The following is a 26,759-nucleotide window of genomic DNA, read 5'->3' on the forward strand; positions in this document are numbered from 1 at the left end:
GGCCCATTTTTCCATCAGGATCTCAAATCATTAAATTTGAAGGTATGGAGATTGAACGCTTGATTCTTAGTCATAGAGGTTTCACTGACTCAGTGATTAATACTATGATACAGGCTCGTAAGTCTGTGTCTAGAAAGATTTATTATCGGGTCTGGAAGACTTACATTTCTTGGTGTTCTTCTCATAAATTCTCTTGGCATTCTTTTAGAATTCCTAGGATTTTACAGTTTCTTCAGGATGGTTTGGATAAGGGTTTGTCTGCAAGCTCTTTGAAAGGTCAAATCTCTACTCTTTCTGTTCTTTTTCACTGAAAGATTCCTAATCATCCTGATATTCATTGTTTTGTACAGGCTTTGGTTCGTATCAAGCCTGTCATTAAGTCTCCTCCTTGGAGTCTTAATTTGGTTCTGAGGGCTTTACAGGCTCCTCCGTTTGAACCTATGCGTTCTCTGGATATTAAATTACTTTTTTGGAAAGTGTTGTTCCTTTTGGCCATCTCTTCTGCTAGAAGAGTTTCTGAGTTATCTGCTCTTTCTTGTGAATCTCCTTTTCTGATTTTTCATCAGGATAAGGCGGTGTTGCGGACATCATTTAAATTTTTACCTAAGGTTGTGAATTCTAACAACATTAGTAGAGAAATTGTTGTCCCTTCATTGTGTCCTAATCCGAAGAATTCTATGGAGAGATCTTTACATTCTTTGGATGTAGTAAGAGCTTTGAAATATTATGTTGAAGCTACTAAAGGTTTTAGAAAGACTTCTAGTCTATTTGTTATCTTTTCTGGTTCCAGGAAAGGTCAGAAGGTTTCTGCCATTTCCTTGGCATCTTGGTTAAAGTCTTTGATTCATCATGCTTATGTAGAGTCGGGTAAGTCCCCGCCTCAAAGGATAACGGCTCATTCTACTAGGTCAGTTTCTACTTCCTGGGCTTTTAGGAATGAAGCTTCTGTTGATCAGATTTGCAAAGCAGCAACTTCGTCTTCTTTGCATACTTTTACTAAATTCTACCATTTTGATGTTTTCTCTTCTTCTGAAGCAGTTTTTGATAGAAAAGTACTTCAGGCAGCTGTTTCAGTTTGATTCTTCTGCTTATAATTTCAGTTTTTTTCATTATAAGATTAAAACTTTTTGATTTGGGTTGTGGATTATTTTTTCAGCGGAATTGGCTGTCTTTATTTTATCCCTCCCTCTTTAGTGACTCTTGCGTGGAAGTTCCACATCTTGGGTATCTGCTATCCCATACGTCACTAGCTCATGGACTCTTGCTAATTACATGAAAGAAAACATAATTTATGTAAGAACTTACCTGATAAATTAATTTCTTTCATATTAGCAAGAGTCCATGAGGCCCACCCTTTTTGTGGTGGTTATGATTTTTTTGTATAAAGCACAATTACTCCAATTCCTTATTTTTGATGCTTTCGCTCCTTTCTTATCTTCTTTGCTATTCGTTAAACTGAATTGTGGGTATGGTGAGGGGTGTATTTATAGGCATTTTGAGGTTTGGGAAACTTTGCCCCTCCTGGTAGAAATGTATATCCCATACGTAACTAGCTCATGGACTCTTGCTAATATGAAAGAAATGAATTTATCAGGTAAGTTCTTACATAAATTATGTTTTTCATTTTGGCTTAGAGGACCCCTATTCCCATAGAGGATAGTTGTTCTTTTAAGGATCCAATGGATAAGAAATTAAAGGAATTATTAAAGAAAATGTATGTTCACCAAGGTCTTCAATGGCAGCCTGCGGTGTGTATTGCTACTGTTATCAGCGCTGCAGCTTACTGGTTTGATGCTTTGTCTGATTCTTTTCAGACAGATACTCCTCTTGAGGAGATCCAGGACAGGATTGAGGCTCTTAAGGTTAGCCAATTTCTTTATTTCAGATGCTTCCTTACAAGTCATTAAACTGGGAACAAAAATATATGGTTTTGCGGTTCTAGCTCGCAGAGCCCTTTGGTGAAAATACTGGTCTGCGGATGTTTCTTCTAAGTTTGTTATGAGCTATTCCCTACAAGGGTAAGACCTTGTTTGGCTGAAATTATTTCAGATATCACAGGAGGAAAGGGATCTTTTCTTCCTTAGGATAAGAAGAATAAGCAGAAAAGGCGTGAGTAATTTTCGTTCCTTTCGTAACTTTAGAGGTAAAACCTCCTTTTCCAAACAGGAACTATCCAAGTTTTCCTTGAAGTCTGGTCAGTCTTGGAACAAGGGGAAACAGTCTAAAAAGCCCTTGGCTGACTCCAAGTCAGCATGAAGGGTCGGCCCCTGACCCAGGAACGGATATAGTAGGGGGCAGGCTTTCTCAATTTGCTCAGGCTTGGATACAAGATGTCCCAGACCTGTGGGCTTTGGAAATTGTATCTCAGGGGTACAAGATAGAATTCAAGATGTTTCCTTCCACAGGCAGGTTTCTTCTCTCAAGATTATCTGTAGACCAGATAGAGAGGTGTTCTTTAATTGTATCAAGGATCTTCTTGCCTGGGAGTTATAGTTCCTGTTCCTCCACAGGAACAAGGTCTGGGATTTTATTCAAATCTGTTTGTGGCTCCCAAGAGAGAGGGGACTTTCAGACCTATTTTAGACCTAAAGTTTTTAAACAAGTTCCTCAGAGTACCGTCCTTCAAGATGGAGACTATACGTTCCATTCTTCCTTTGGTTCTAGAGGGTCAGTTTATGACAACCATAAACTTAAAGAATGCGTACCTTCATGTTCCTATTCACCGGGATCATCAGAAGTTTCTAAGGTTTACTTTCTTAAACAACCATTTCCAGTTTGTGGCTTTTCCTTTCGGTCTTGCCACAGCTCCCAGAATTTTCTCAAATTTCCTGGGGGCTCTTTTGGTAGTGATCCGGTCTCTGGGCATTGCAGTAGTTCCTTATCTGGACAACATTTTGGTTCAGGCGCCGTCTTTACAACAAGCAAAATCTCATACAGAGATCTTGTTGTCTTTTCTTCGCTCCCACTGTTGGAAGGTAAATCTGGGAATGAGTTCTCTGATTCCAGCCACAAGAGTAGTGTTTTTAGGGACCATAATAGACTCTCAACTAATGAAGATTTTTCTGACAGAGGTCAGAAAAACAAAGATTTTCGACTCTTGTCTTGTCCTTCAGTCCTCTCCTCGGCCGTCAGTGGCTCTATGTATGGAGGTAATTGGTCTGATGGTAGCTTCCATGGACATCATTCCATTTGCTCCGTTTTATCTGACCTTTGCAGTTACGCATGTTAAGGCAATGGAACGGGGACTATGCGGATTTGTCTCCGCAAATAGTTCTGGATCAGGCGACAAGGGACTCTTGTCTGTGCTGGTAGTCTAAGGAACACCTCTCCCAGGGAACTTGCTTTCACAGACCTTCCTGGGTGATCGTGACCACGGTTGCCAGCCTTCTAGATTGGGAAGCAACTTGGGGATCATTGAAGACTCAGGGTCTTTGGACTCGGGATGAGTCATTTCTCCCTATAAACATTCTAGAACTGAGAGCGATTTTTAATGGCCTGGCCTGGCCTCAGTTAGCTTTAGCCCGGTTTATCAGGTTCCAGTCAGACAACATAACCGGTGGCGTACATCAACCACCAGGGGGGAACTCTGAGTTCCTTGGCCATGACAGAGGTGGCCCGTGTAATCTAGTAGGCAGAGCCTCACAACTGTCGTCTTTCTGCGATCCACATCCCAGGAGTGGACATTTGGGAGGCGGATTTTCTAAACCGACAAACCTTTCATCTGGGGCAGTGGGAACTCCATCCAGAAGTATTTTCCAGTTTAATCCTTAATCGGGGGCAGCCAAAACTGGATCTCATGGTTTCTCGGCAGAATGCCAAGCTTCTGAGGTACGGCTCGAGGTCAAGAGATTCACAGGCTTTCTAGATAAATGCTCTGGCGGTCCCTTGGAATTTCAGTCTAGCATACATATTTCCTCCGTTTGCTCTCTTGCCATGAGTCATTGCTCGGATCAAGCAGGGAGGGCGTTGATGATTCTCATAGCGCCGGCGTGGCCGCTCAGGATCTGATATGCAGATCTAGTGGAAATGTCTCTACCTCCGTGGAGACTCCCTCTGAGGAAGGACATTCTACTTCAGGGTCCTTTTCTTCATCCAAATCTCGTTTCTCTGAAGCTGACTGCTTTGAGATTGAACGCTTGATTTTATCTTAGCGTGGGTTTTCAGAGTCAGTCATTGAGACCATGATTCAGGCTCGTAAGCCTGTGACAAGAAGATTTACTATAAGATATGGAGTAAATATCTGTATTGGTGTGAATCAAGAGGCTACTCTTGGAGTAGAATCAGGATTCCTAGGATTTTGTCTTTTCTCCAGGAGGGTCTGGAGAAGGGTTTGTCAGCTAGTACTCTAAAAGGTCAAATTTCTGCGTTGGCTATTTTGTTGCATATGCGTTTGGCGGATGCGCCAGATGTGCAATCTTTTTGTCAGGCCTTGGTTAGGATTAGGCCTGTGTTTAAGCCCGTTGCTCCTCCCTGGAGTCTTAACCTTGTTCTTAGAGTTTTACAGCGGGCTCAATTTGAACCCATGCATTCCTTAGATATTAAGATGTTATCTTGGAAGGTTTTGTTTCTTTTTGCTATTTCTTCTGCTCAGAGTTTCGGAACTCTGCAGTTTGATTCTCCTTATCTTATTTTTCATTCTGATAAGGTGGTTCTACGTACTAAATTTAGGTTTCCTACCTAAGGTTGTTTCAAACAAGAATATTAATCAGGAGATCGTGGTTCCTTCTTTGTGTCCTAATCCTTCTCCTAAGGAGCGTTTGTTGTGCGTGCATTGAAATTCTATCTTCAGGCGACTTAGGACTTAAGCCAGTCTTCTGCTTTGTTTGTTTTTCTGGGAAGCGCAAGGGTCAGAAAGCTATGGCTACTTCTCTTTGGCTAAGGTATATTATTAATTTGGCCTATGAGACTGCTGGACAGCAACCTCCTGATAGAATCACTGCCTATTCCATGAGGGCTGTTTCTTCTTCCTGGGCATTTTAAAATGAAGCTTCTGTGGAACAGATTTGCAAGGCTGCAACTTGGTCTTCCCTTCACACTTTTTCAAAATTATACAAATTTGACACTTTTTCCTCAGCTGAGACTTCTTTTGGTAGAAGGGTTCTTTAGACAGTGGTGCCTTCTGTTTAGGTCTACCTGTCTTGTCCCTCCCTTATCATCTGTGTCCTCTAGCTTTGGGTATTGATCCCCACTAGTAATTGATGATTCCGTAGACTCATCATATCTTAGGAAAGAAAACTTAATTTATGCTTACCTGATGATAAATTTATTTCCGTATATGGTGAGTCCACGGCCCACCCTTTTTTTAAGACGGTTATTTTTTCTAAAACCTCTGGCACCTCTACACTTTTGTGTTTTCTTTTTCCTTCGGCCGAATGACTGGGGATTATGGGTAAGGGAAGTGACATATATAGCAGCTTTGCTGTAGTGCTCTTTGCCTCCTCCTGCTGGCCAGGAGTGATATTCCCACTAGTAATTGAGGATTCCGTGGACTCACCATATCCGGAAATAAATTTATCAGATAAGCATAAATTTTTTTTTTTTTTTAATGCCTTATCCTTTTATGCATTTTCTTTGAATTCCAGTTTGAAGTGATCGATTTAACATTTCTTGTGTTTTTCATATTTTCTTTTTTTCCCCCTACTTGCTTCTTGACCTTCTATTTTGAACAAATGTAACAATTGAATATTAAATTCACATCCAGTAGGTCACACAGGTACTCAAATTCAACCCAAAAAGCAAGATGTCATTATTACGTTTACTGCTTCTAGATTCCAAAACCGTTCAAATAATTATTTCTCAAGAATGCAAAACAGGCTTCTGTTTCTATAAACAAGTCTGTCTGTCTGAGTTAATCTTTTGGATTTTGATAAAAAATATGCAGATTGAAATTCAAGGTAGAATCCATGTTGATGGTAATAAAAATTATTCCTTAACAAGCATTCAACGAAGGCTGTTAAGTATTGCCTTATGTACTACATCAAGTTGATCTTCGCATTGTTATTTGTTCAAGGCAAATGAATGTAAAGGTGTTAGACTAGTTCTTCCTTCATTCTCCTCTATACAGTTTACATTATTTGTCTTAGAAACAAAACCTGGTAGAATAACTTTTCTATTTTCTTTATGTATTTAATGATACAGAAGGAATTGAGGATAGGATCTTACAATCTAGGGGACAATTTTGGAGAGTTAGACTTAAAGTTGAGGGTATTGCTTAATTCTTTGATTAAAATCTGATGATGGGTGAAAAAAAGGATATAAAACTTTATTAGTCAAAGTGAGATGTAAATAACTTTATTCTCACAGTGTTCTCCACAGAAAATGTTGCCAGCTGGGTGGCATTATGAAGAAGCCGGATGGGGGCAGTGTAATACTTGGCTATATTATAACATTTTCTGTTATTTATAAATGTTACTTAAGCTATCCAGGGCACACATTTATTGTATAATTTATCCTAACTGTATTTAATAATTGAAAAAATGTAAACATTACCTACTTTTAGCTTAATATTGACTTAAATTTCAGTTCCATGGTCAGTAAAATCAGTGTGGGTGTGTGCCCATTAGATATGTCGTGGGGAGAACGCTGGCTCATAAAGAAAACCTGTGTTAAATGTGCTCCCAATAGTCCATTTTATCTGCTGCAATGTATTTGGAAATAGCCCCTTTACCTTGTTTGTTGTTTGAAATAAAACACCACTTATGCTGAGCATATAAATACAGATGTATTCTCTGTAGAAACGCTTTGTAAACGTTCTACAACATCACTAATTAACCTCCCAGTGTGGGAGGTGGATCAGAGAGTTTTTTTGTATCTGAGCTAGCTGGTTGAGCTCATTGAACTTCCCGCCATAATTTGCTTTTCACTATTAGGCTTTGTGTTTAGATAGAGATAATGTGAGCAAGTCGCTTTTACCAGCAGGCTCAGCCCACTTAAATGGACATGCCCATGAGAGTTATAAGTGATGGTTTTAATTAAAAAAAAAAACCCAAACAGCCATTGTAGGAACAATTTCCCATACATGTAATACACCGCAGTAGGTATAAACAGTAATTTGGCACACATTAAGGGGAAATATTTATAGTACAGTGTCCTTTTTAAAGTGTTTCAGAACTTCTAATTATATCTTTATGTACACATTATTGGTGGTTTATTCCCAGAGTTATCCTGTAATTAATGAGTGTTTGTTTATTTTTAGGAAAATAATACAATTAAGTGGGCTTCTCGATGGGATTATATTCTGGAATCCATGCCTCATACAAATATTCAGTGGTTTAGGTAAGATGATTGCCAATACATAAAAATAATAAACTTTTAATGCACTGTTAGTAGTTGTTGTTGTTTTTTATTTTATTTTCAAAGTTAAATCTGCCCCCCATTAATAAATGCTAAAGGCTAATTTCACATTACATTTGTAAAGCTATCATCTGGTAGTACAAAGACAAGCTCTCTCTTTGTTGCCAATAATTAAACAGACTAATTGATATCTAGTCCTCCTAAATTCCAGATGTTTTCTTTCCCTGTCCTTTGGGAGAGTCCTCTATAAGGTCAGTGCACAAATTATGTATGGCCATTATGAGAAACAGTCTCTCGAGTCTGTGAATATAGGTTCTCAGTTTTTAAAATTCCTTCACAAAGTACAGAATCTTTAGTGCCCCAATCCAGCCTTTAACATGGTGGTTTATTAAAATGTATTTTAATTTTTCCTAGATTTATGCCTACTCTGTTTCATTACAGTCCACATAGGCTTTACACCCAGAACATGCAGCAAACTGCACTCATGTGTTTATCTAATAAAATGCATGATGTCCTTCACAAAATGATGTAGCTGGGGGTATTTGTGGACAATTGGTGATATGTGTATTTCTTTATTGCCTACAGTGAGAGTCAGAATTACACTTTAATATTATGAAAGAATATGATTCTTGGATTGTACTTTTTCTGTGTTAATTTAAACCTCCCACTTGGTTTGGGTTAATCATAATGAGAAGTTTGGCAGAAAATGTTCACATTGATTTTGTTTTTAGTCAAATTCTTTTTATTGAAGTGAATCAATACACATCCAACAACATATATGCACATTATGGTATACATTACAGTATTAAAGATGTTAAAGGAAGGCACAGATCCAAACATTTTGTAGAACAAGTACCATATGAGGAGGAGAGAAAAAAAAACTCGGTATAGCCGTTAAGTTTAGGGGAGGGAAGAGGGGGGAAAGGGGGACTGTCCAGCCTCGGGGTCGTGTTGAAAATCGGCATTCTGCTCTTTTCGAAGTGGGACACCATTAACTTAGTTGGATCTCATTGTTCTAATGTATTCATCCCATATTGCTTGTATTGATATAAAGTTGTCTGTGCTACCTCTCTTATAAACGGAATACTCCTCTAACTCTAGTAACTCGGTCACTTTAGCCCTCCACATTCCCAGAGTGGGAACATCTTTTGCTTTCCAGTGTCTGGCAATCAGGATTTTCACGCTGTTAGTAAATATTCGGAACAAAGGGAGAAGAGATTTAAAAGGAAGCTTGACGGACCTATTTAGTAGCCAAATGAGGGGATCAGCTGGCAGGGTCGTATGTAATATATTACCGACTTCATCTATTATTTTGTACCAGAAGTGGTTTAGCTGAGAGCACCACCACCACATGTGACCCATGCCACTCCCTACATGGCCACATCTCCAGCATTTATTACTGGTGTTGTGATATAGCCGGTGTAATTTCCTTGGAGTTAGATACCAACAGTGTAATATTTTATAATTGGTTTCTAGAATAGATGCTGAAGTGGATGACTTTTTGGTATTAATGAATATATTAGTAGCTGTTTGAGGTAGAATGATTATGCCCAGCTCTCTTTCCCACATTTCTATAGAGTAAGGAAGATTACCTGGTGTGGGTTGGGTGAGGATTTTATATATAGCGGAAAGAGAGTGTTTAATTGGTGAGGTTAAGAGATAGAGTTTCTCGATATTAGTTGGAGGGCGAGTCATGTTATTTTTATGCTTATGTGTGGTTATATAGTTATGGAGTCTTCTGTAAGAAAACCAGTTGCGTGCCCATTCGTAGCCCTTATCTATCAGTTGTGTTTGAGTATTTATGGAATCGTTGGTGGTGACGTTATGTAGGAGAATATCATCTTCACTAGAGGTGTTAGGTAGTGATGTTTGTAAGAGATTTATAGAAAAGTCAGGGTTATTTCTGAGGGAAGTTAGAGGACCAGGGTTAGAGGATAGACAAGGGTGATGGTAAGAAGCCCTTTTCCACTGTGTGAAAGTCTCTTTTGTGATGGGGTTAAGTAGTGTTTTAATTTTCTCATGGAAGTTAGGGCTCCAACATGTAGAAGCTAGTGATAAGTCGGGGTTAAGTTGTCTCAAGTCGGACCCACCTCCTCTGATCATCTCCCACTCTCCAGTCCAGAATTCTTTGCAGGTAAATGGACATTCTATATTTTTCTAGGTCGGGTAGACCCAACCCACCATGTTCCCGCGGTAGCAGCATGGTCTTTTTATTTATTCTAGGTGGTTTTTTCTTCCACACAAAAGAGTTGATTAAGTTTTGTATTTGGGTGAGGTACTTAGGAGGTAGAGGCACCGGAACCGCACTCATAATATAGAGTAATCTTGGGAAGATATTCATTTTTATAGTGTGGATTCTGCCCCACCAGGAGAGCTTTTTTGAGCCCCACGAAGAAAGGTCTCGCATTATTGCTGTTTTGATATGTGTGTAGTTAGTATGAAATAGATTGTCGACTGACCGAGGGAGATAAATTCCTAGGTATTTGAGAGCTTTAGAACACCATTTCAAGGGGCAGCAATTTTTAATTACGTTTACAGAATGGTCGGATAGGCCGAGGGCCAATATTTCAGATTTGTTTGGATTGATAAGGAAATCTGTGAGCTTATTAAAGAGGGATAATTCGGATAGAAGAGGAGGGATGGAGGTTTCAGGTTCGGTCAAAGAGAATAGGATGTCGTCAGCAAATAACGAAATCTTAAATTCATCATCCTCCACTGTGACACCTTGGATTTCAGGTGTATTCCTAATCTTCAGTGCAAAGGTTTCAATAAATAGGGCAAATAAAAGGGGGGAGAGGGGGCAGCCCTGTCGTGTTCCATTTGTGATTTCGATCGGTGAGGATAGGGAGCCGTTTACTAAAATACGAGCACTGGGCGAGGAATATAGGGCAAAAATACGTTGAAGGGTTGTTGGGCCAAGGCCGAAAGCATGTAGGGTAGCTCTTAAGTATGACCAGTTGACCCGGTCAAATGCTTTCTCAGCATCAGTGGATATGAACGTGGTTGGGATATTTTTGTTTGAGACATGCCAAATTAGGTGTATATTTCGTGTCGTGTTGTCCCTAGCCTCTCGCCCAGGGACAAATCCGACTTGATCGTTATGTATGAGGGAAGGGAGAAGTCTATTAAGGCGGGTTGTGATTAATTTAGCGAAAATCTTAAGGTCAGTATTACTGAGTGAGATAGGGCGGTAATTAGTTATTAAGTCTGGTGATTTGTTAGGTTTGGGGATTACAGTGATATGAGCTTGAAGCGAAAGTGGTGAGAAGGCACCTACCTCGTCTATGCTGTGGAAGTATTTTAATAAGTGTGGGGATAATATTTCCTTAAATAGTGTATAATAAGAGTTCCCAAAGCCATCGGGCCCGGGAGCCTTCCCAGGGGGGAAAGAGGTAATAGTTTGCTGAAGCTCTTCCTCCGAGAATGGGGCGTCTAGCTCGTCCCTTCTTCAGTCAGTTTAGTGAGGTTAATATCGCTTAAGTAATCTGCTATTTCTGTCTGGAGAGGATCAGAGAAACCTCTGCGGATGTTATAAAGGGTGTCATAGTAATCCCTAAAGGCCTGAATAATGTCTTTGGAGGTGGACAGTCTAGCACCTCCAGGGTTGCGTAATCCCATAATATATTGTTTATTGGTACGTTTCCGGAGCTGCTGGGCCAACATCCTGCCTTGTTTGTTTGCTCCTTCATAATAAACTTTTCTAAGATATAAGGCCTTGTTCTTGGCCTCTGTGCCTAAAAATATACGAAGTTGGTCTCTTTTGTGGGTGATGCTATCTGTCAAAGAAGTACTTGTGGGGTGTAATTTATGTAAGTCCTGTAGTTTATGAATGTCAGCTAAAAGAGAATTAAGGTACTCATTCTGTTTCCGTTTCGCTGCTTTGAGGGCGATTAATTCCCCTCGGATAACACATTTATGAGCATTCCATATGTTGTGTATGTGAATCTCAGGGGTGTCATTTGTTTGGAAATAGTCGATCAGTGCTTTTTGTATCTGTAAAAATATCTGGGGGTCTCTAAGTAAGGAGTCGTCAAGTCTCCACCGAGAGGTGGACGGGTCAATGGGATGCCAATGAAGTTGGCAGCTGATGATGGCGTGGTCTGACCACGTTATGGGGTTTATATGAGTCTGAGCAATAGAAGATAAACTAGAGACATCAACAAAGATGTAGTCTATTCTTGTGTATAATTGATGGGGGTTTGAAAAAAAGGTGAAGTCTCTATCGCTTGGGTGGTGAAGGCGCCAAGTGTCATGTACAGCTAGACATGAGAGGGAGTGTTTAATTTGCCTTAAAGTTTTATGTGGTATAGAAGATGTGCCAGAAGAGCAGTCTAGTGTTGGGTCAAAAGCTAAGTTGAAGTCGCACATTGATTTTGTTTTTATTTTCAGTATAATGAATTCTCTGGTCATCGTTCTCTTTCTGTCTGGTATGGTGGCAATGATAATGTTAAGAACTCTTCATAAGGATATTGCAAGATACAATCAGATTGATTCATCTGTAAGTATGTAAACCTAATTCTTATACACCTGTTTTCATCAGATGTTATTGAAAAATGTCTATACCTTTTTTTAAAATTGTTTTTGTTTTTTTGAAGTCTATTACTTTTTAAATATATTTTGTACTTTATTTACATTTATCAAGTGATCTCTTTAGCTTTAATAGTTTATGCTTGGGAAGAGTTTTACATCTGTTATGCCAACAACATATAGATATATTATTACAGGACTTGACATATTTTATAAAATTTAGGGCTACCCACAAACAACAATATTGGCTATTCAGAATAGAGTTTGTGACATAAGTTTAGAACTCTTTCATAGTTTCAGAAACACACAGATTATGAGGCTGAAAGAGGAAGAGAATACCAAGTGGCAACAAATTATCTACAAAACGAAGTAACCACAATAGCGCTATTGTAACCATCTGAATTGACATCGTGACCTATGATGTCTAACGGCAGATCACGTAACCCAGGCATAGTCGAGGAAGACAGCAAGCGGCATTACCCGCCCGGACGCGGTGTAACTGGCCGAGAAACAGCCAAATCATTTACCAGAAGTTATTCATTTAAATTCTATTTCCCCTTCCAGCTATCCCTCGACACGTAGGGTGATCCACCAAGAGGAGCACAAGGGGAGAAATTTGTCAATTACAATCAGGTACCACGACTCACCCAATACTTATTTGCGGATACACTGTCATCATCACAATACTTATTTGCGAATACACTTTTGTCATCACAATACTTATTTGCGGATACACTGTTATCATCCTGAATACTTTAATATCTGTGACTGAGTCTATGAACTTTATAACCATCATATCTTGGACTATATAGGCTATAATCTCCAATATATAGGTACCTTTCATAATGTTATAATTTTTTAGGTTTTCTTTTTTATCTGGGAGATGTCCTTTTTTATAATTATTATATGATATACATTATTAAAGGTCTCATATGTTTTATATATCTTAGCCTCAGTTTTTATATGTTAGCTATATACCCAGTAATTGCTTTGAATTATTCCACCAAATTGCAGTTTATCTTGTATATATCCATCTGACCTGTGCTTATTAGCGCTGTCACTTTCCTTGTTTTCTACAAAGAATAATCATGTCAAATGTACAAACAACAATCCCTCACACAACGTAGCACATTCACATTGAACATTCACAATCATTTACAACAAATGCTACATAACATTTACACAAAACGAGGATTCAAAAAAATACATTTGGATCTGCATCACAGAACAAAAGAACAAGAAAAAATAATTACACACTTATACACAAACCAAACATTTGCAATGGCGATTAGGAAAGATATTGACTAAGGCAGGGGTATGGCCTCCCTTTTAGGGCTATAAGTGGTATCCAAGGATGAAAAGTTTTTTTTTACAAGATATGACGAGTCCACGGATTTCATCCTTGTGGGATTTATCCTCCTGCTACTAAAAGGAAGTGGCAAAGAGCACCACGGCAGAGCTGTATATATAGCTCCTCCCTTCCCTCCACCTCCAGTCATTCTCTTTGCCTGTGTTAGTAATAGGAAGCGGTAAAGTGAGGTGTTAGTTTAGATTCTTCAATCAAGAAGTTTTTTATTTTTAAAATGGTGCCAGTGAGTACTATTTTTTCTCAGGGAGAAATCGTCAGTCTATTACTTCCCATGAGGAGTGGTGACATCTTATTTTCTACCCTGATGTTAATGATCTAAGCAAATGTTATCTAAGATCCATGATGGTTCCCACATCGCAGCTGAAGGTAGTGTAAGAAAAATCTTCAGCGTGGAGAACTGTGCCTGGCTACAAGCAGCATGGAGGTATGTTCAGTCTTTTGTTTCTGGGGAGACTTGATGCATCAGAACAGGCTGACATTATTCCCTATATGGGGAGGGGTAAGCAGTATGCACTATATATGTAAGAGATGGTGTACCTGGAATCCCTTTATATTGAGTGCCAAAGTATGTAAAATATACCTTTGAGGCTTATGCAAGGTGGGCTGGACGCTGGGAGCGGCGGTTTGCTTAGGACTGTCATTAGGAGTACAGTGTTTTTGTTTTCACAATGTTTTCACTTGATCTTTGTGATGTACACAAGAGGGGCACATGGCTTATAGTCTTACTTGGATCGACATGTTTGCTTTTTTTTGCGACCCATGTGGGTCTTAGTCAGGCTAGAGTTACGCCCACGATGGGCGGGGCCTATTTTCGCGCGCTCAGACGCACAGTATCATCCGGATCGCATAGGCAGCAGAGACCTGGGCTCCGGTGGGGCCTAAGTTGTCTTGACTTTCGAAGGCCCTTAAAAGCTTCTCTGACAGCAGCAGTGTATTCTGGGGGCAGGTAGGCGCTAGAGCAGAGCTGTGGCGTGGTGCAGGGGCCGGAATAAATATAAATAAATATTTGTTAAATCAATATTCTATTTTTCTTACACATCTCAGCAAGCGGATGCAATACTAATAGAGTATTTTAGGCACATTAAAATAATTTTTATTGCCACAAACAAGTTTTTGAAGATAACAGAAAAATTGTTGTGCTTTTATTATTTAAAGGCGCAGTGCAGTTTTTTGTATTAACATTTTTTGTCTGTATAATTTGAGTTCAGAGCTCAATATTTTAAGCAAAGAACGACTATTATTGTTATGCTAGTCTGTTTAACATGTCTGAGACTGAGGAAACTCCTTGTTCTATGTGTTTAGATGCTACTGTGGAACCCCCTCTGATTTTTTGCCCCTTGTGTTCTGAGAGGGCCTTACAATGTAAAGCACAGATTTTATGTAAAGAAAATGTGTTTAAGGATGTTTCTCAGTCTGAGGAGAATCAGGGTATACAGCCAAATTCTCCCCAAGCGTCACAAGCTTTAACGCCCACTCAAGCGACACCTGGTTCTTCAACCGCGTCTAATTCATTTACTCTGCAGGATATGGCTGCAGTTATGTAAACTACCCTTACAGAGGTATTATCTAAGTTGCCAGCGTTACAGGGCAAACGCAGTAGGACAGAAGTCAATGTGAATACTGAGTCCTCTGATGCTTTGTTAGCTATTTCCAATGTACCCTCACAGGGATCTGATTTGGGGGTCAGGGAACTTCTGTCTGAGGGGGAACTTTCTGATTCGGGAAGTGTGTTACCTCAGACAGACTTGGACGACATATCCTTTAGATTTAAGCTTGAACACCTCCGCCTGTTACTTCGGGGGGTTTTGGCGACTCTAGATGACTGTGACCCTATTGTGGTACCACCAGAGAAATTGTGTAAAATGGACAAATACTTAGAGGTACCTGCTTACACTGATGTTTTTCCGGTTCCTAAGAGAATTTCGGAGATTATTAAGAGGGAATGGGACAGACCGGGTATCCCGTTCTCACCTTCTCCTAATTTCAAGAAAATGTATCCAATATCAGACACTGTCCGGGACTCTTGGCAGCTGGTACCTAAGGTGGAGGGAGCTATATCTACCCTGGCTAAGCGTACAACTATTCCTATTAAGGATAGTTGTGCTTTCAAAGACCCTATGGATAAGAAATTGGAGGGTCTTCTAAAAATTTTTATTCATCAGGGTTTCCTCTTACAACCAACGGCTTGCATTGTACCAGTTACCACTGCGACGGCCTTCTGGTTTGATGCCTTGAAAGAGTCTCTTAAGACTGAGACTCCATTAGAGGATATTTTAGATAGTTAAGGCTCTTAAGCTGGCTAATTCTTTTATTACAGATGCCGCTTTTCAGATTGCCAAATTGGCATCTAAGAATGCTGGATTTGCTATTTTAGCGTGTAGAGCGTTATGGTTAAAATCTTGGTCTGCTGATGTGTCATCTAAGTCAAAGCTTTTGACTATTCCTTTCAAGGGAAAGACCCTATTCGGGCCTGACTTGAAAGAAATCATTTCTAACATTACGGGAGGTAAGGGTCATCTCCTACCTCAGGATAGAACTGCTAAACTGAGAGGTAAACAAAATAATTTTCATTCCTTTTGGAATTTTAAAGGAGTCCCCTCTTCTTCCTCTTCTTCCGCCAAGCAGGAAGGGAATTTTGCTCAGGCCAAGTCTGTCTGGAGACCCAACCAGGCTTGGAACAAGGGTAAACAACCCAAGAAGCCCGCTGCTGCTACCAAGACAGCATGAAGGGGCGGCCCCGATCCGGGACCGGATCTAGTAGGGGCAGGCTTTCTCTCTTTGCCCAGGCTTGGGTAAGAGATGTTCAGGACCCCTGGACACTGAAAATAGTGTCCCAAGGGTATCAACTGGAATTCAAAAATTCTCTCCCAAGGGGGAGGTTTCTTATTTCACGATTGTCTGTAGACCAGATAAAAAGAGAGGCGTTCTTACGTTGTGTAAAAGACCTCTCTACTATGGGAGTAATTTGTCCCGTTCCCATACTGAAACAGGGGCAGGGGTTTTACTCAAATCTCTTTGTGGTTCCCAAAAAAGACGGCACGTTTCGGCCTATTTTAGATCTAAAAAGTCTAAACAAGTTTCTCAGTGTCCCATCCTTCAAGATGGAGACCATTCGAATAATTCTGCCATTGATCCAGGAGGGTCAATATATGACTACCGTGGACTTTAAGGATGCATATCTTCATATTCCTATCCACAAGGATCATCACCAGTTCATAAGGTTTGCCTTTCTGGACAAACATTTTCAGTTTCAGTTTCAGTTTGTGGCCCTTCCTTTCGCAACCAGGATTTTCTCAAAGGTTCTAGGGTCGCTTCTAGCGGTTCTCAGGTTGCGAGGCATTGCAGTGGCGTCTTATCTGGACGATATTTTGATCCAGGGGTCGTCTTACCATCTCAGTGCATGGAGGTTATTGGATTGATTGTGGCAGCAATGGACATCATTCGTTTGCTCGTTTTCATCTAAGACCACTTCAACTGAGCATGCTCAGTCAGTGGAATGGAGATTATGCAAATTTGTCTCCTCAGATCTGGATCAGGAGACAAGAGACTTGGTGGTTGTCGCAGGATCATCTGTCGCAAGGGATGTGCTTCCACAGACCCTCATGGGTGACAGTGACAACGGACGCCAGTCTACTAGGCTGGGGTGCAGTCTGGAATTCCCTGAAGGCTCAGGATGTGTGGACTCAGCCGGAGTCTCTCCTTCCAATCAATATTCTGGAATTAAGAGCAATATTCAATGCGCTTCAGGTGTGGCCTCAGTTGGCTTTGGCCAAATTCATCCGTTTCCAGTCGGACAACATCACGACTGTGGCTTACATCACTCATCAGGGAGGAACAAGGAGTTCCTTAGCGATGAAAGAAGTATCCAAGATAATTTGGTGCGCGGAAGCTCACTCTTGTTATCTGTCAGCAATCTACGTCCCAGGAGTGGACAACTGGGAAGGAGATTTTTTAAGCAGACAGACGTTTCATCCAGGGGAGTGAGAACTTCATCCGGAGGTCTTTTGCCACTCTGATTCTCAGATAGGGCAGACCGGAATTGGATCTGATGACGTCTCGTCAGAATGCCAAGCTACCCAGATACGGATCCAGCTCAAGGGATCCTCAGGCCGAACTGATAGATGCCTTGGCAGTGCCTTGGTTGTTCAACCTAGCTTATGTGTTTCTACCGTTTGCTCTCCTGCCCCGGGTGATTGCTCGGATCCAACAGGAGAGGGCTTCAGTAATTCTAGTTGCGCCTGCGTGGCCTCGCAGGACTTGGTATGCCGATCTAGTGGGCATGTCCTCTCTGCCGCTGTGGAAGCTTCCATTGAGGCAGGACCTTCTCATTCAGGGACCCTTCAAACACCCAAATCTAATTTCTCTGCAACTGACTGATTGGAGATTGAACGCTTGATTTCTCTTGTAAGGTGTATCCAGTCCACGGATCATCCATTACTTGTGGGATATTCTCATTCCCAACAGGAAGTTGCAAGAGGACACCCACAGCAGAGCTGTTATAGCTCCTCCCCTAACTGCCATACCCAGTCATTCTCTTGCAACTCTCAACACGCATGGAGGTAGTAAGAGAGAGTGGTGAAATATAGTTAGTTTTTTATCTTCAATCAAAAGTTTATTTTAAATAGTACCGGAGTTGTACTATTTTATCTCAGGCAGTAAATTGAAGAAGAATCTGCCTGAGTTTTCTATGATCTTAGCAGGTTGTAACTAAGATCCATTGCTGTTCTCACATATGTCTGAGGAGAGAGGTAACTTCAGCGGGAGAATGGCGTGCAGTTTACTCTGCAATGAGGTATGTGCAGTTACAATTTTTTCTAGAATTGGAAATGCTAGAAAATGCTGCTGATACCGGATTAATGTAAGTTAAGCCTGAATACAGTGATTTAATAGCGACTGGTATCATGCTTAATCTCAGGGGTAATACTCTTATAAAATTGCAATATAAAACGTTTGCTGGCATGTTTAATCGTTTTTATATATGCTTTGGTGATAAAACTTTATTGGGGCCTAGTTTTTTCCACATGGCTGGCTTAATGGGACACTGAACCCAAAATTTTTCTTTTGTAATTCAGATAAATCATGCAATTTTAAGCAACTTTCTAAGTTACTCCTATTATCAATTTTTCTTCGTTCTCTTGCTATCTTTATTTGAAAAAGAAGGCATCTAAGTTTTTTTGGGGATCAGAACTCCTGACAGCACTTTTTTATTGGTGGATGAATTTATCCACCAATCAGGAAGGACAACCCAGGTTGTTCACCAAAAATGGGCCTGCATCTAAACTAACATTCTTGCATTTCAAATAAAGGTACCAAGAGAATGAAGAAAATTTGATAATAGGAGTAAATTAGAAAGTTGCTTAAAATTTCATTCTCAATCTGAATCACGAAAGAAAATTTTTGGGTACAGTGTCCCTTTAAATTTTGCCTCGAAACTGTTTCCTGAGGCTTTCCACTGTTCTAGTATGAGTGGGAGGGGCCTATTTTAGCGTTTTTTTGCGCAGTTAAAATTACAGACTGAGACATCCAGCTTTCCTCAGAAGTCCCCTGAATGCTATAGGACATCTCTAAAGGGCTCAAAGGCTTTCCAAAGTCGTTTATTGGGGAAGGTAGGGCCACAGCAGAGCTGTGGCAGTTTGTTGTGACTGTTAAAAAACGTTTTTTGATCCGTTTTTTGAAATAAGGGGTTAATCATCCATTTGCAAGTGGGTGCAATGCTCTGTTAGCTTATTATACACACTGTAAAAATTTCATTTGATCAACTGCCTTTTTTCACTGTTTTTCAAATTCTGACAAAAAATTTTCTCTTGAAGGCACAGTACCGTTTTTTATATTTGCTTGTTATCTTGATTTAAAGTGTTTTCCAAGCTTGCTGGTCTCATTTCTAGTCTGTGTAAACATGTCTGACATAGAGGAAACTCCTTGTTCATTATGTTTAAAAGCCATGGTGGAACCCCCTCTTAGAATGTGTACCAAATGTACTGATTTCACTTTAAGCAATAAAGATCATATTCTGTCTTTAAAAAATTTATCACCAGAGTAATCTGACGAGGGGGAAGTTATGCCGACTAACTCTCCCCACGTGTCAGATCCTTTGACTCCCGCTCAAGGGACTCACGCTCAAATGGCGCCAAGTACATCTAGGGCGCCCATAGCGATTACTTTACAAGACATGGCGGCAGTCATGGATAATACACTGTCAGCGGTATTAGCCAGACTACCCGAATTTAGAGGTAAGCAAGATAGCTCTGGGGTTAGACGAAATGCAGAGCATACTGACGCTTTAAGAACCATGTCTGATACTGCCTCACAAGATGCAGAAGCTGAGGAAGGAGAGTCTGTGGGTGATATTTCTGACTCAGGAAAGATACCTGATTCTGATATTTCTACATTTAAATTTAAGCTTGAACACCTCCGCATATTGCTCAGGGAGGTTTTAGCTGCTCTGAATGACTGTGACACAATTGCAGTGCCAGAGAAATTGTGTAGACTGGATAAATACTTTGCAGTGCCGGTGTGTACTGATGTTTTTCCAATACCTAAAAGGTTTACAGAAATTATTACTAAGGAATGGGATAGGCCAGGTGTGCCGTTCTCTCCCCCTCCTATTTTTAGAAAAATGTTTCCTATAGACGCCACCACATGGGACTTATGGCAGACAGTCCCTAAGGTGGAGGGAGCAGTTTCTACTCTAGCAAAGCGTACTACTATCCCTGTCGAGGACAGTTGTGCTTTTTCAGATCCAATGGATACAAAATTAGAAGATTACCTTAAGAAAATGTTTATTCAACAAGGTTTTATCCTACAGCCCCTTGCATGCATTGCTCCTGTCACTGCTGCTGCGGCGTTCTGGTTTGAGTCTCTGGAAGAGGCTTTACAGGTAGCGACTCCATTGGATGACATACTTGGCAAACTTAGAGCACTTAAGCTAGCCAATTCTTTTGTTTCTGATGCCATTGTTCATTTGACTAAACTAACGGCTAAGAATTCTGTTTTTGCTATACAGGCGCGTAGGGCGCTATGGCTTAAATCATGGTCAGCTGACGTGACTTCAAAATCTAAGCTGCTTAACATTCCCTTCAAGGGGCAGACCCTATTCGGGCCTGGTTTGAAGGAGATTATTGCTGATATCACTGGAGGAAAAGGTCATGCCCTTCCTCAGGACAGGTCCAAATCAAGGGCCAAACAGTCTAATTTTCGTGCCTTTCGAAACTTCAAGGCAAGTGCGGCATCAACTTCCTCTAATGCAAAACAAGAGGGAACTTTTGCTCAGTCCAAGACGGTCTGGAGGCCAAACCAGACCTGGAACAAAGGTAAGCAGGCCAAAAAGCTTGCTGCTGCCTCTAAGACAGCATGAAGGAACGGCCCCCTATCCGGTAACAGATCTAGTAGGGGGCAGACTCTTACTCTTCGCCCAGGCATGGGCAAGAGATTTTCAGGATCCCTGGGTGATGGAAATTATATCCCAGGGATATCTTCTGGACTTCAAAGCTTCCCCCCCAAAAGGGAGATTTCACCTTTCACAATTATCTGCAAACCAGATAAAAAGAGAGGCATTCTTACACTGTGTACGAGACCTCCTAGTTATGGGAGTGATCCATCCAGTTCCAAAGGAGGAACAGGAACAGGGTTTTTACTCAAATCTGTTTGTGGTTCCCAAAAAAGAGGGAACCTTCAGACCAATTTTGGATCTAAAGATCTTAAACAAATTCCTCAGAGTTTCATCATTCAAGATGGAAACTATTCGTACCATCCTACCTATGATCCAGGAGGGTCAATATATGACTACAGTGGATCTAAAGGATGCTTATATTCATATTCCGATACACAAAGATCATCATTGGTTTCTCAGGTTTGCCTTTCTGGACAGGCATTACCAGTTCGTAGCTCTTCCTTTTAGATTAGCTACAGCCCCAAGAATCTTCACAAAGGTTCTAGAGTCGCTTCTGGCGGTCCTAAGGCTGCGGGGCATATCAGTGGCCCCTTATTTAGATGACATCCTGATACAGGCGTCAAACTTCCAAATTGCCAAGTCTCATACGGACATAGTACTGGCATTTCTGAGGTCGCATGGGTGTAAAGTGAACGAGGAAAAGAGTTCTCTATCCCCCCTCACAAGAGTTTCCTTCCTAGGGACTCTGATAGATTCTGTAGCAATGAAAAGTTACCTGACTGAGTCCAGGTTATCAAAGCTTCTAAATTCCTGCCGTGTTCTTCATTCCATTCCGCGCCCTTCGGTGGCTCAGTGCATGGAAGTAATCGGCTTAATGGTAGCGGCAATGGACATAGTGCCGTTTGCACGCTTACATCTCAGACCGCTGCAACTATGCATGCTCAGTCAGTGGAACGGGGATTACACAGATTTGTCCCCTCTACTAAATCTGGATCAAAAGACCAGGGATTCTCTTCTCTGGTGGCTATCTCGGGTCCATCTGTCCAAAGGTATGACCTTTCGCAGGCCAGATTGGAGAATTGTAACAACAGATGCCAGCCTTCTAGGTTGGGGTGCAGTCTGGAACTCCCTGAAGGCTCAGGGATTGTGGACTCAGGAGGAGACACTCCTTCCAATAAATATTCTGGAACTGAGAGCGATATTCAATGCTCTTCAGGCTTGGCCTCAGTTAGCAACTCTGAGGTACATCAGATTTCAGTCGGACAACATCACGACTTTGGCTTACATCAACCATCAAGGGGGAACAAGAAGTTCCCTAGCGATGTTAGAAGTCTCAAAAATAATTCACTGGGCAGAGATTCACTCTTGACACCTATCAGCTATCCATATCCCAGGTGTAGAGAACTGGGAGGCGGATTTTCTAAGTCGACAGACTTTTCATCCAGGGGAGTGGGAACTCCATCCGGAGGTGTTTGCACAATTGATTCATCGTTGGGGCAAACCAGAACTGGATCTCATGGCGTCTCGACAGAACGCCAAGCTTCCTTGTTACGGATCCAGGTCCAGGGATCCCAAGGTGACGCTGATAGATGCTCTAGCAGCGCCCTGGTCTTTCAACCTGGCTTATGTGTTTCCACCATTTCCTCTGCTCCCTCGACTGATCGCCAAAATCAAGCAGGAGAGAGCATCAGTGATTTTAATAGCGCCTGCGTGGCCACGCAGGACCTGGTATGCACATCTAGTGGACATGTCATCCTTTCCACCATGGACTCTGCCTCTGAGACAGGACCTTCTACTTCAGGGTCCTTTCCACCATCCAAATCTAATTTCTCTGAGACTGACTGCATAGAGATTGAACGCTTGATTTTATCAAAGCGTGGCTTCTCCGAGTCAGTCATTGATACCTTAATACAGGCACGAAAGCCTGTCACCAGGAAAATTTATCATAAGATATGGCGTTAATATCTTTATTGGTGTGAATCCAAGGGTTACTCATGGAGTAAAGTCAGGATTCCCAGGATATTATCCTTTCTCCAAGAAGGTTTGGGAAAAGGATCGTCAGCTAGTTCCTTAAAGGGACGGATTTCTGCGCTGTCTATTCTTTTGCACAAGCGTCTGGCAGATGTTCCAGACGTTCAGGCATTTTGTCAGGCTTTAGTTAGAATCAAGCCTGTGTTTAAACCTGTTGCTCCGCCATGAAGCTTAAATTTGGTTCTTAAGGTTCTTCAAGGAGTTCCATTTGAACCTCTTCATTCCATAGATATCAAACTTTTATCTTGGAAAGTTCTTTTTTTTGGTAGCTATTTCCTCGGCTCGCAGAGTCTCCGAGTTATCTGCCTTACAATGTGATTCTCCTTATCTGATTTTCCATTCGGATAAGGTTGTCCTGCGTACCAAACCTGGGTTTTTACCTAAGGTGGTCTCTAACAAGAATATCAATCAAGAGATTGTTGTTCCATCCTTGTGTCCTAATCCTTCTTCAAGGAAGGAACGTCTATTACACAATCTGGACGTGGTTCGTGCTTTAAAGTTTTACTTAGAAGCTACTAAAGATTTTCGTCAAACATCTGCTTTCTTTGTGGTCTACTCTGGTCAGAGAGGTCAAAAGGCTTCGGCAACCTGTCTTTCTTTTTGGCTAAGAAGCATAATCTGCTTAGCCTATGAGACTGCTGGACAGCAGCCTCCCGAAAGGATTACAGCTCATTCTACTAGAGCTGTGGCTTCCACTTGGGCCTTTAAAAATGAGGCTTCTGTTGAACAGATTTGCAAGGCAGCGACTTGGTCTTTGCTTCATACTTTTTCAAAATTCTACAAATTTGATACTTTTGCTTCTTCGGAGGCTATTTTTGGGAGAAAGGTTTTACAGGCAGTGGTACTTTCTGTTTAAGTACCTGCCTTGTCCCTCCCTTCATCCGTGTACTTTAGCTTTGGTATTGGTATCCCACAAGTAATGGATGATCCGTGGACTGGATACACCTTACAAGAGAAAACACAATTTATGCTTACCTGATAAATTTCTTTCTCTTGTGGTGTATCCAGTCCACGGCCCGCCCTGTCATTTTAAGGCAGGTAATTTTTTTCATTTAAACTACAGTCACCACTGCACCCTATGGTTTCTCCTTTCTCTGCGTGTTTTCGGTCGAATGACTGGATATGGCAGTTAGGGGAGGAGCTATATAACAGCTCTGCTGTGGGTGTCCTCTTGCAACTTCCTGTTGGGAATGAGAATATCCCACAAGTAATGGATGATTCATGGACTGGATACACCATAAGAGATATAAATTTATCAGGTAAGCATAAATTGTGTTTTTTTTTTGCATTTTACATAGTGGCTTACATAGTATATAGCAGCATGAAAAGTTAATTTTTTTGTAAAATCACAATGAGGGTCAAACAACTAAAAACAGCTTCAGCAAAGGGGGGGTGGTGGGGGTGGAAATGACTCAGCAGCTAAGGGGTTATACTGCCGATATAGCTTTGCAGCGCTTACGGTACAGGCTCGCATGAGTGAGCCCTGCAGCCAATAGTTAAGTAGCTTCCTTTAAAGATTAGATTGATATTCTGTTCCTGCCCCATAATCTGTGTGTTTCTGAAACTATGTAAGAGTTCTAAACTTCTGTCAAAAATTCTGAATAGCCAATATTGTTGTTTGTGAGTAGCCCAAATATAGGGCCTCCAAAAAACCGTGTTGGTAAAAGGTGATATACCGCAGACCTAGTGCAACAACACCATACACCTTTGCAACCCTAGTTTCATGCTTGTCTGAAAATGTCTAAAGTAATATACCTTTCACTTTCTTTGAAGCTTCAAGCTGCTAGTTTTCTTACTGTAGCAGATACCATAAGCAAGTAGTTGGGGCTCTGCTCCACCTCCTATGTCCTATTTGCCTCTACTTTTCCTGCATCAAAAATGACCCAACACACCAAGAGCTTTATTCCCTCCGACTTCCTCATTCTCCTCATTCTTATTTTTTTCCCTAAAGTGATGGTAAATTCATACAAACTGCTCAACATATTTTAGAAGCTCTTACCTTAACTAGCACATAATATTAAAAACCTCTGTTTACTGCATAATTTAATTTTTATTACGGTAATGTTAGTTATTTTCAGCCTCTCTCTAGATTTTTATAAGGTACTGCTTTGATTGACATACGTTTTAGCCAATCATTTGCTCACTCTTACGCTACTTTGCGTTTTTGAAATAGAGAATCCTAGAACTGAGGATTCTCTATTTCAAATGCGCAAATAGCGTGAGAGTTGCGCATGCACATTGCATCGCAGTTAGTCAGTTCAGAACACGGGAGCGTGCAGGTCCTTTTTAACATGGGGCGCATGATGAGCAGATTGACTTAAACGTATGTCAATCAAAGCAGTACCTTATAAAAATTTAGAGAGAGGCTGAATATAACAGTGTAATGTTACCATAATAAATATGAAATTATGCAGTAAACAGATGTTTTTAATATTATTAAAGCATATCGATGTGCTAGTTAAGGTAAGAGCTTCTAAAATATGTTGAGCAGTTGGTATAAATTTACTATCACTTTAACATGAGATAGGTGAAAGGTTGAGTTGTTGATATTTCTTCATGGAAAGGGGTGCTCAAACTGCTGCAAGGCCCATTATTTCCCTCAGATTACTAAGAATAGTGCACAGGGGTGTAAAGGAGTACCATAGGCAGTGAGTGTAAATCTCTTAAGGTAGTTTTTTCACTAGCCTGCCCCAGGGGTCGCTGGAACTGGTCCTTCAGCCGCCTGTTGGATGCGTCAGGTTGCATCCTATCCAAGATTTTGACTTAGTGCTATCTAATTAGGATGGGCTCATCTATTGGATACAGGATATATGCAGCTGGGTAAGCACAGTAGAGTGGGCGTTAGAGAGGTAAGTACATGATTAAAATACACTCACAAGCCTGCAGGCTCTTAGTAGGTACATTTGTTTTGTTTACTAAGGCCAGGGTACATGCATCACTATATGCACACACATCTGAAATGTAACGTGAAAAGGGGACAGTTTTATGTTTAACTCTTTCATGGGTTTACATGTGGGGGCGTTCCGTTATGCACTTTAACAAAGAGACGTGTTTAGTGCGAATGCTGTAGTTTTTAACTTATAAGACTGGAGGGGCTAGAGAGAGACCGTGCTGAATATTTCTTCATTTTTGGCATGGTTTTATTTTGGCCAGGTTTAGAGCTGCTGCTGCTTTTAACTTATATGTCCAGAGGGGCTACATTTTCTTATTTCAAGCATGTGTGAGAAGCACTATACAGTGCAGTGCTATTGGCACACTGGAGTTAAATTTCTCCAGCAGCGGGGCCCATTACAGATTGCACTTTACTTCTACGGTGTTCCAGTGAGGTCTGCAACTGAGTACCCATACATATCAAGATCTCATTGGGGTATTGTATCAGCAAAAACCTTTTTCTTCCTTCAGCCTTCATAATATAAATTGCCCACTTTGACTAACAGGATTTATATTGAAGTATATGTATACATATATTTTTGTATTTAGTCTTTTTTGAGCTTATGCCCTTTTCTTACTGCATATAATTTGTTCTTTATGCAAGTTTGTTACCCTAATTTTTTATAAAATTAATTGGTGTGTGTAATATTGTATATTTCTTTTTGTCCCTGTCTCCTTTTGTCCTAATTATGGAGCAGGCTACAACTGTCCCCTCTTACTTACTTTATTAAAATAAATCAAAAAACGCTTGTTTTTATTTATTTTAGTAAAGTAAGTTGTTGTATTTCTTGATGGTATACCATCTTTTCCTGCCATACACCTGATATTTGGTGTACATTATACTGGGATATCGTATCCTGAGTCACTGAAGTTCAAGCCACACCGGAGGTCAGTCTGCTGGGTGACTGTTAGATTCCAGCCTGCTCTATTTGCACCAAGAGGGTTGCTTCACCAAATTTCTCATATACTATCTCACAAGAGCATATACAGTGCTAGGCCATGTGGCGCTTATGTTCCTTTATATCCTCTACAGATTGCGGATTTTGGATCTTGGCCTTGGATCCTACCACAGAAAGCTGCCTGGACCTGGGACAACTGTTTCTTATTGAGTTATATTTTTCACACCCTTCCCTTCTAACATATGGGACTTGAACATTTTTATTATATTTAGTAACCTGATAATTACATTCTGGTTTTTGTGTTTTAGATTCATTGTAT

The 26,759-nt window shown here is 40.8% G+C and overlaps 1 protein-coding gene across 1 annotated transcript in view; it reads left to right on the plus strand.

Annotated features, from left to right (window-relative positions):
• The window catches only part of LOC128645912 (transmembrane 9 superfamily member 2), a 662,966-nt gene that overhangs the window by 296,078 nt on the left and 340,129 nt on the right, over window positions 1-26,759 (plus strand). Inside the window, exons 8-9 of the mRNA XM_053699233.1 lie at window positions 7,196-7,275; window positions 11,683-11,791. Of these exons, the coding sequence (XP_053555208.1) occupies window positions 7,196-7,275; window positions 11,683-11,791 (189 nt within the window). The remainder of the gene's footprint in view (window positions 1-7,195; window positions 7,276-11,682; window positions 11,792-26,759) is intronic.

This window comes from Bombina bombina, chromosome 1 (assembly GCF_027579735.1).
Source record: "Bombina bombina isolate aBomBom1 chromosome 1, aBomBom1.pri, whole genome shotgun sequence".
In the NCBI taxonomy this organism is placed as follows: Eukaryota; Metazoa; Chordata; class Amphibia; order Anura; family Bombinatoridae; genus Bombina; species Bombina bombina.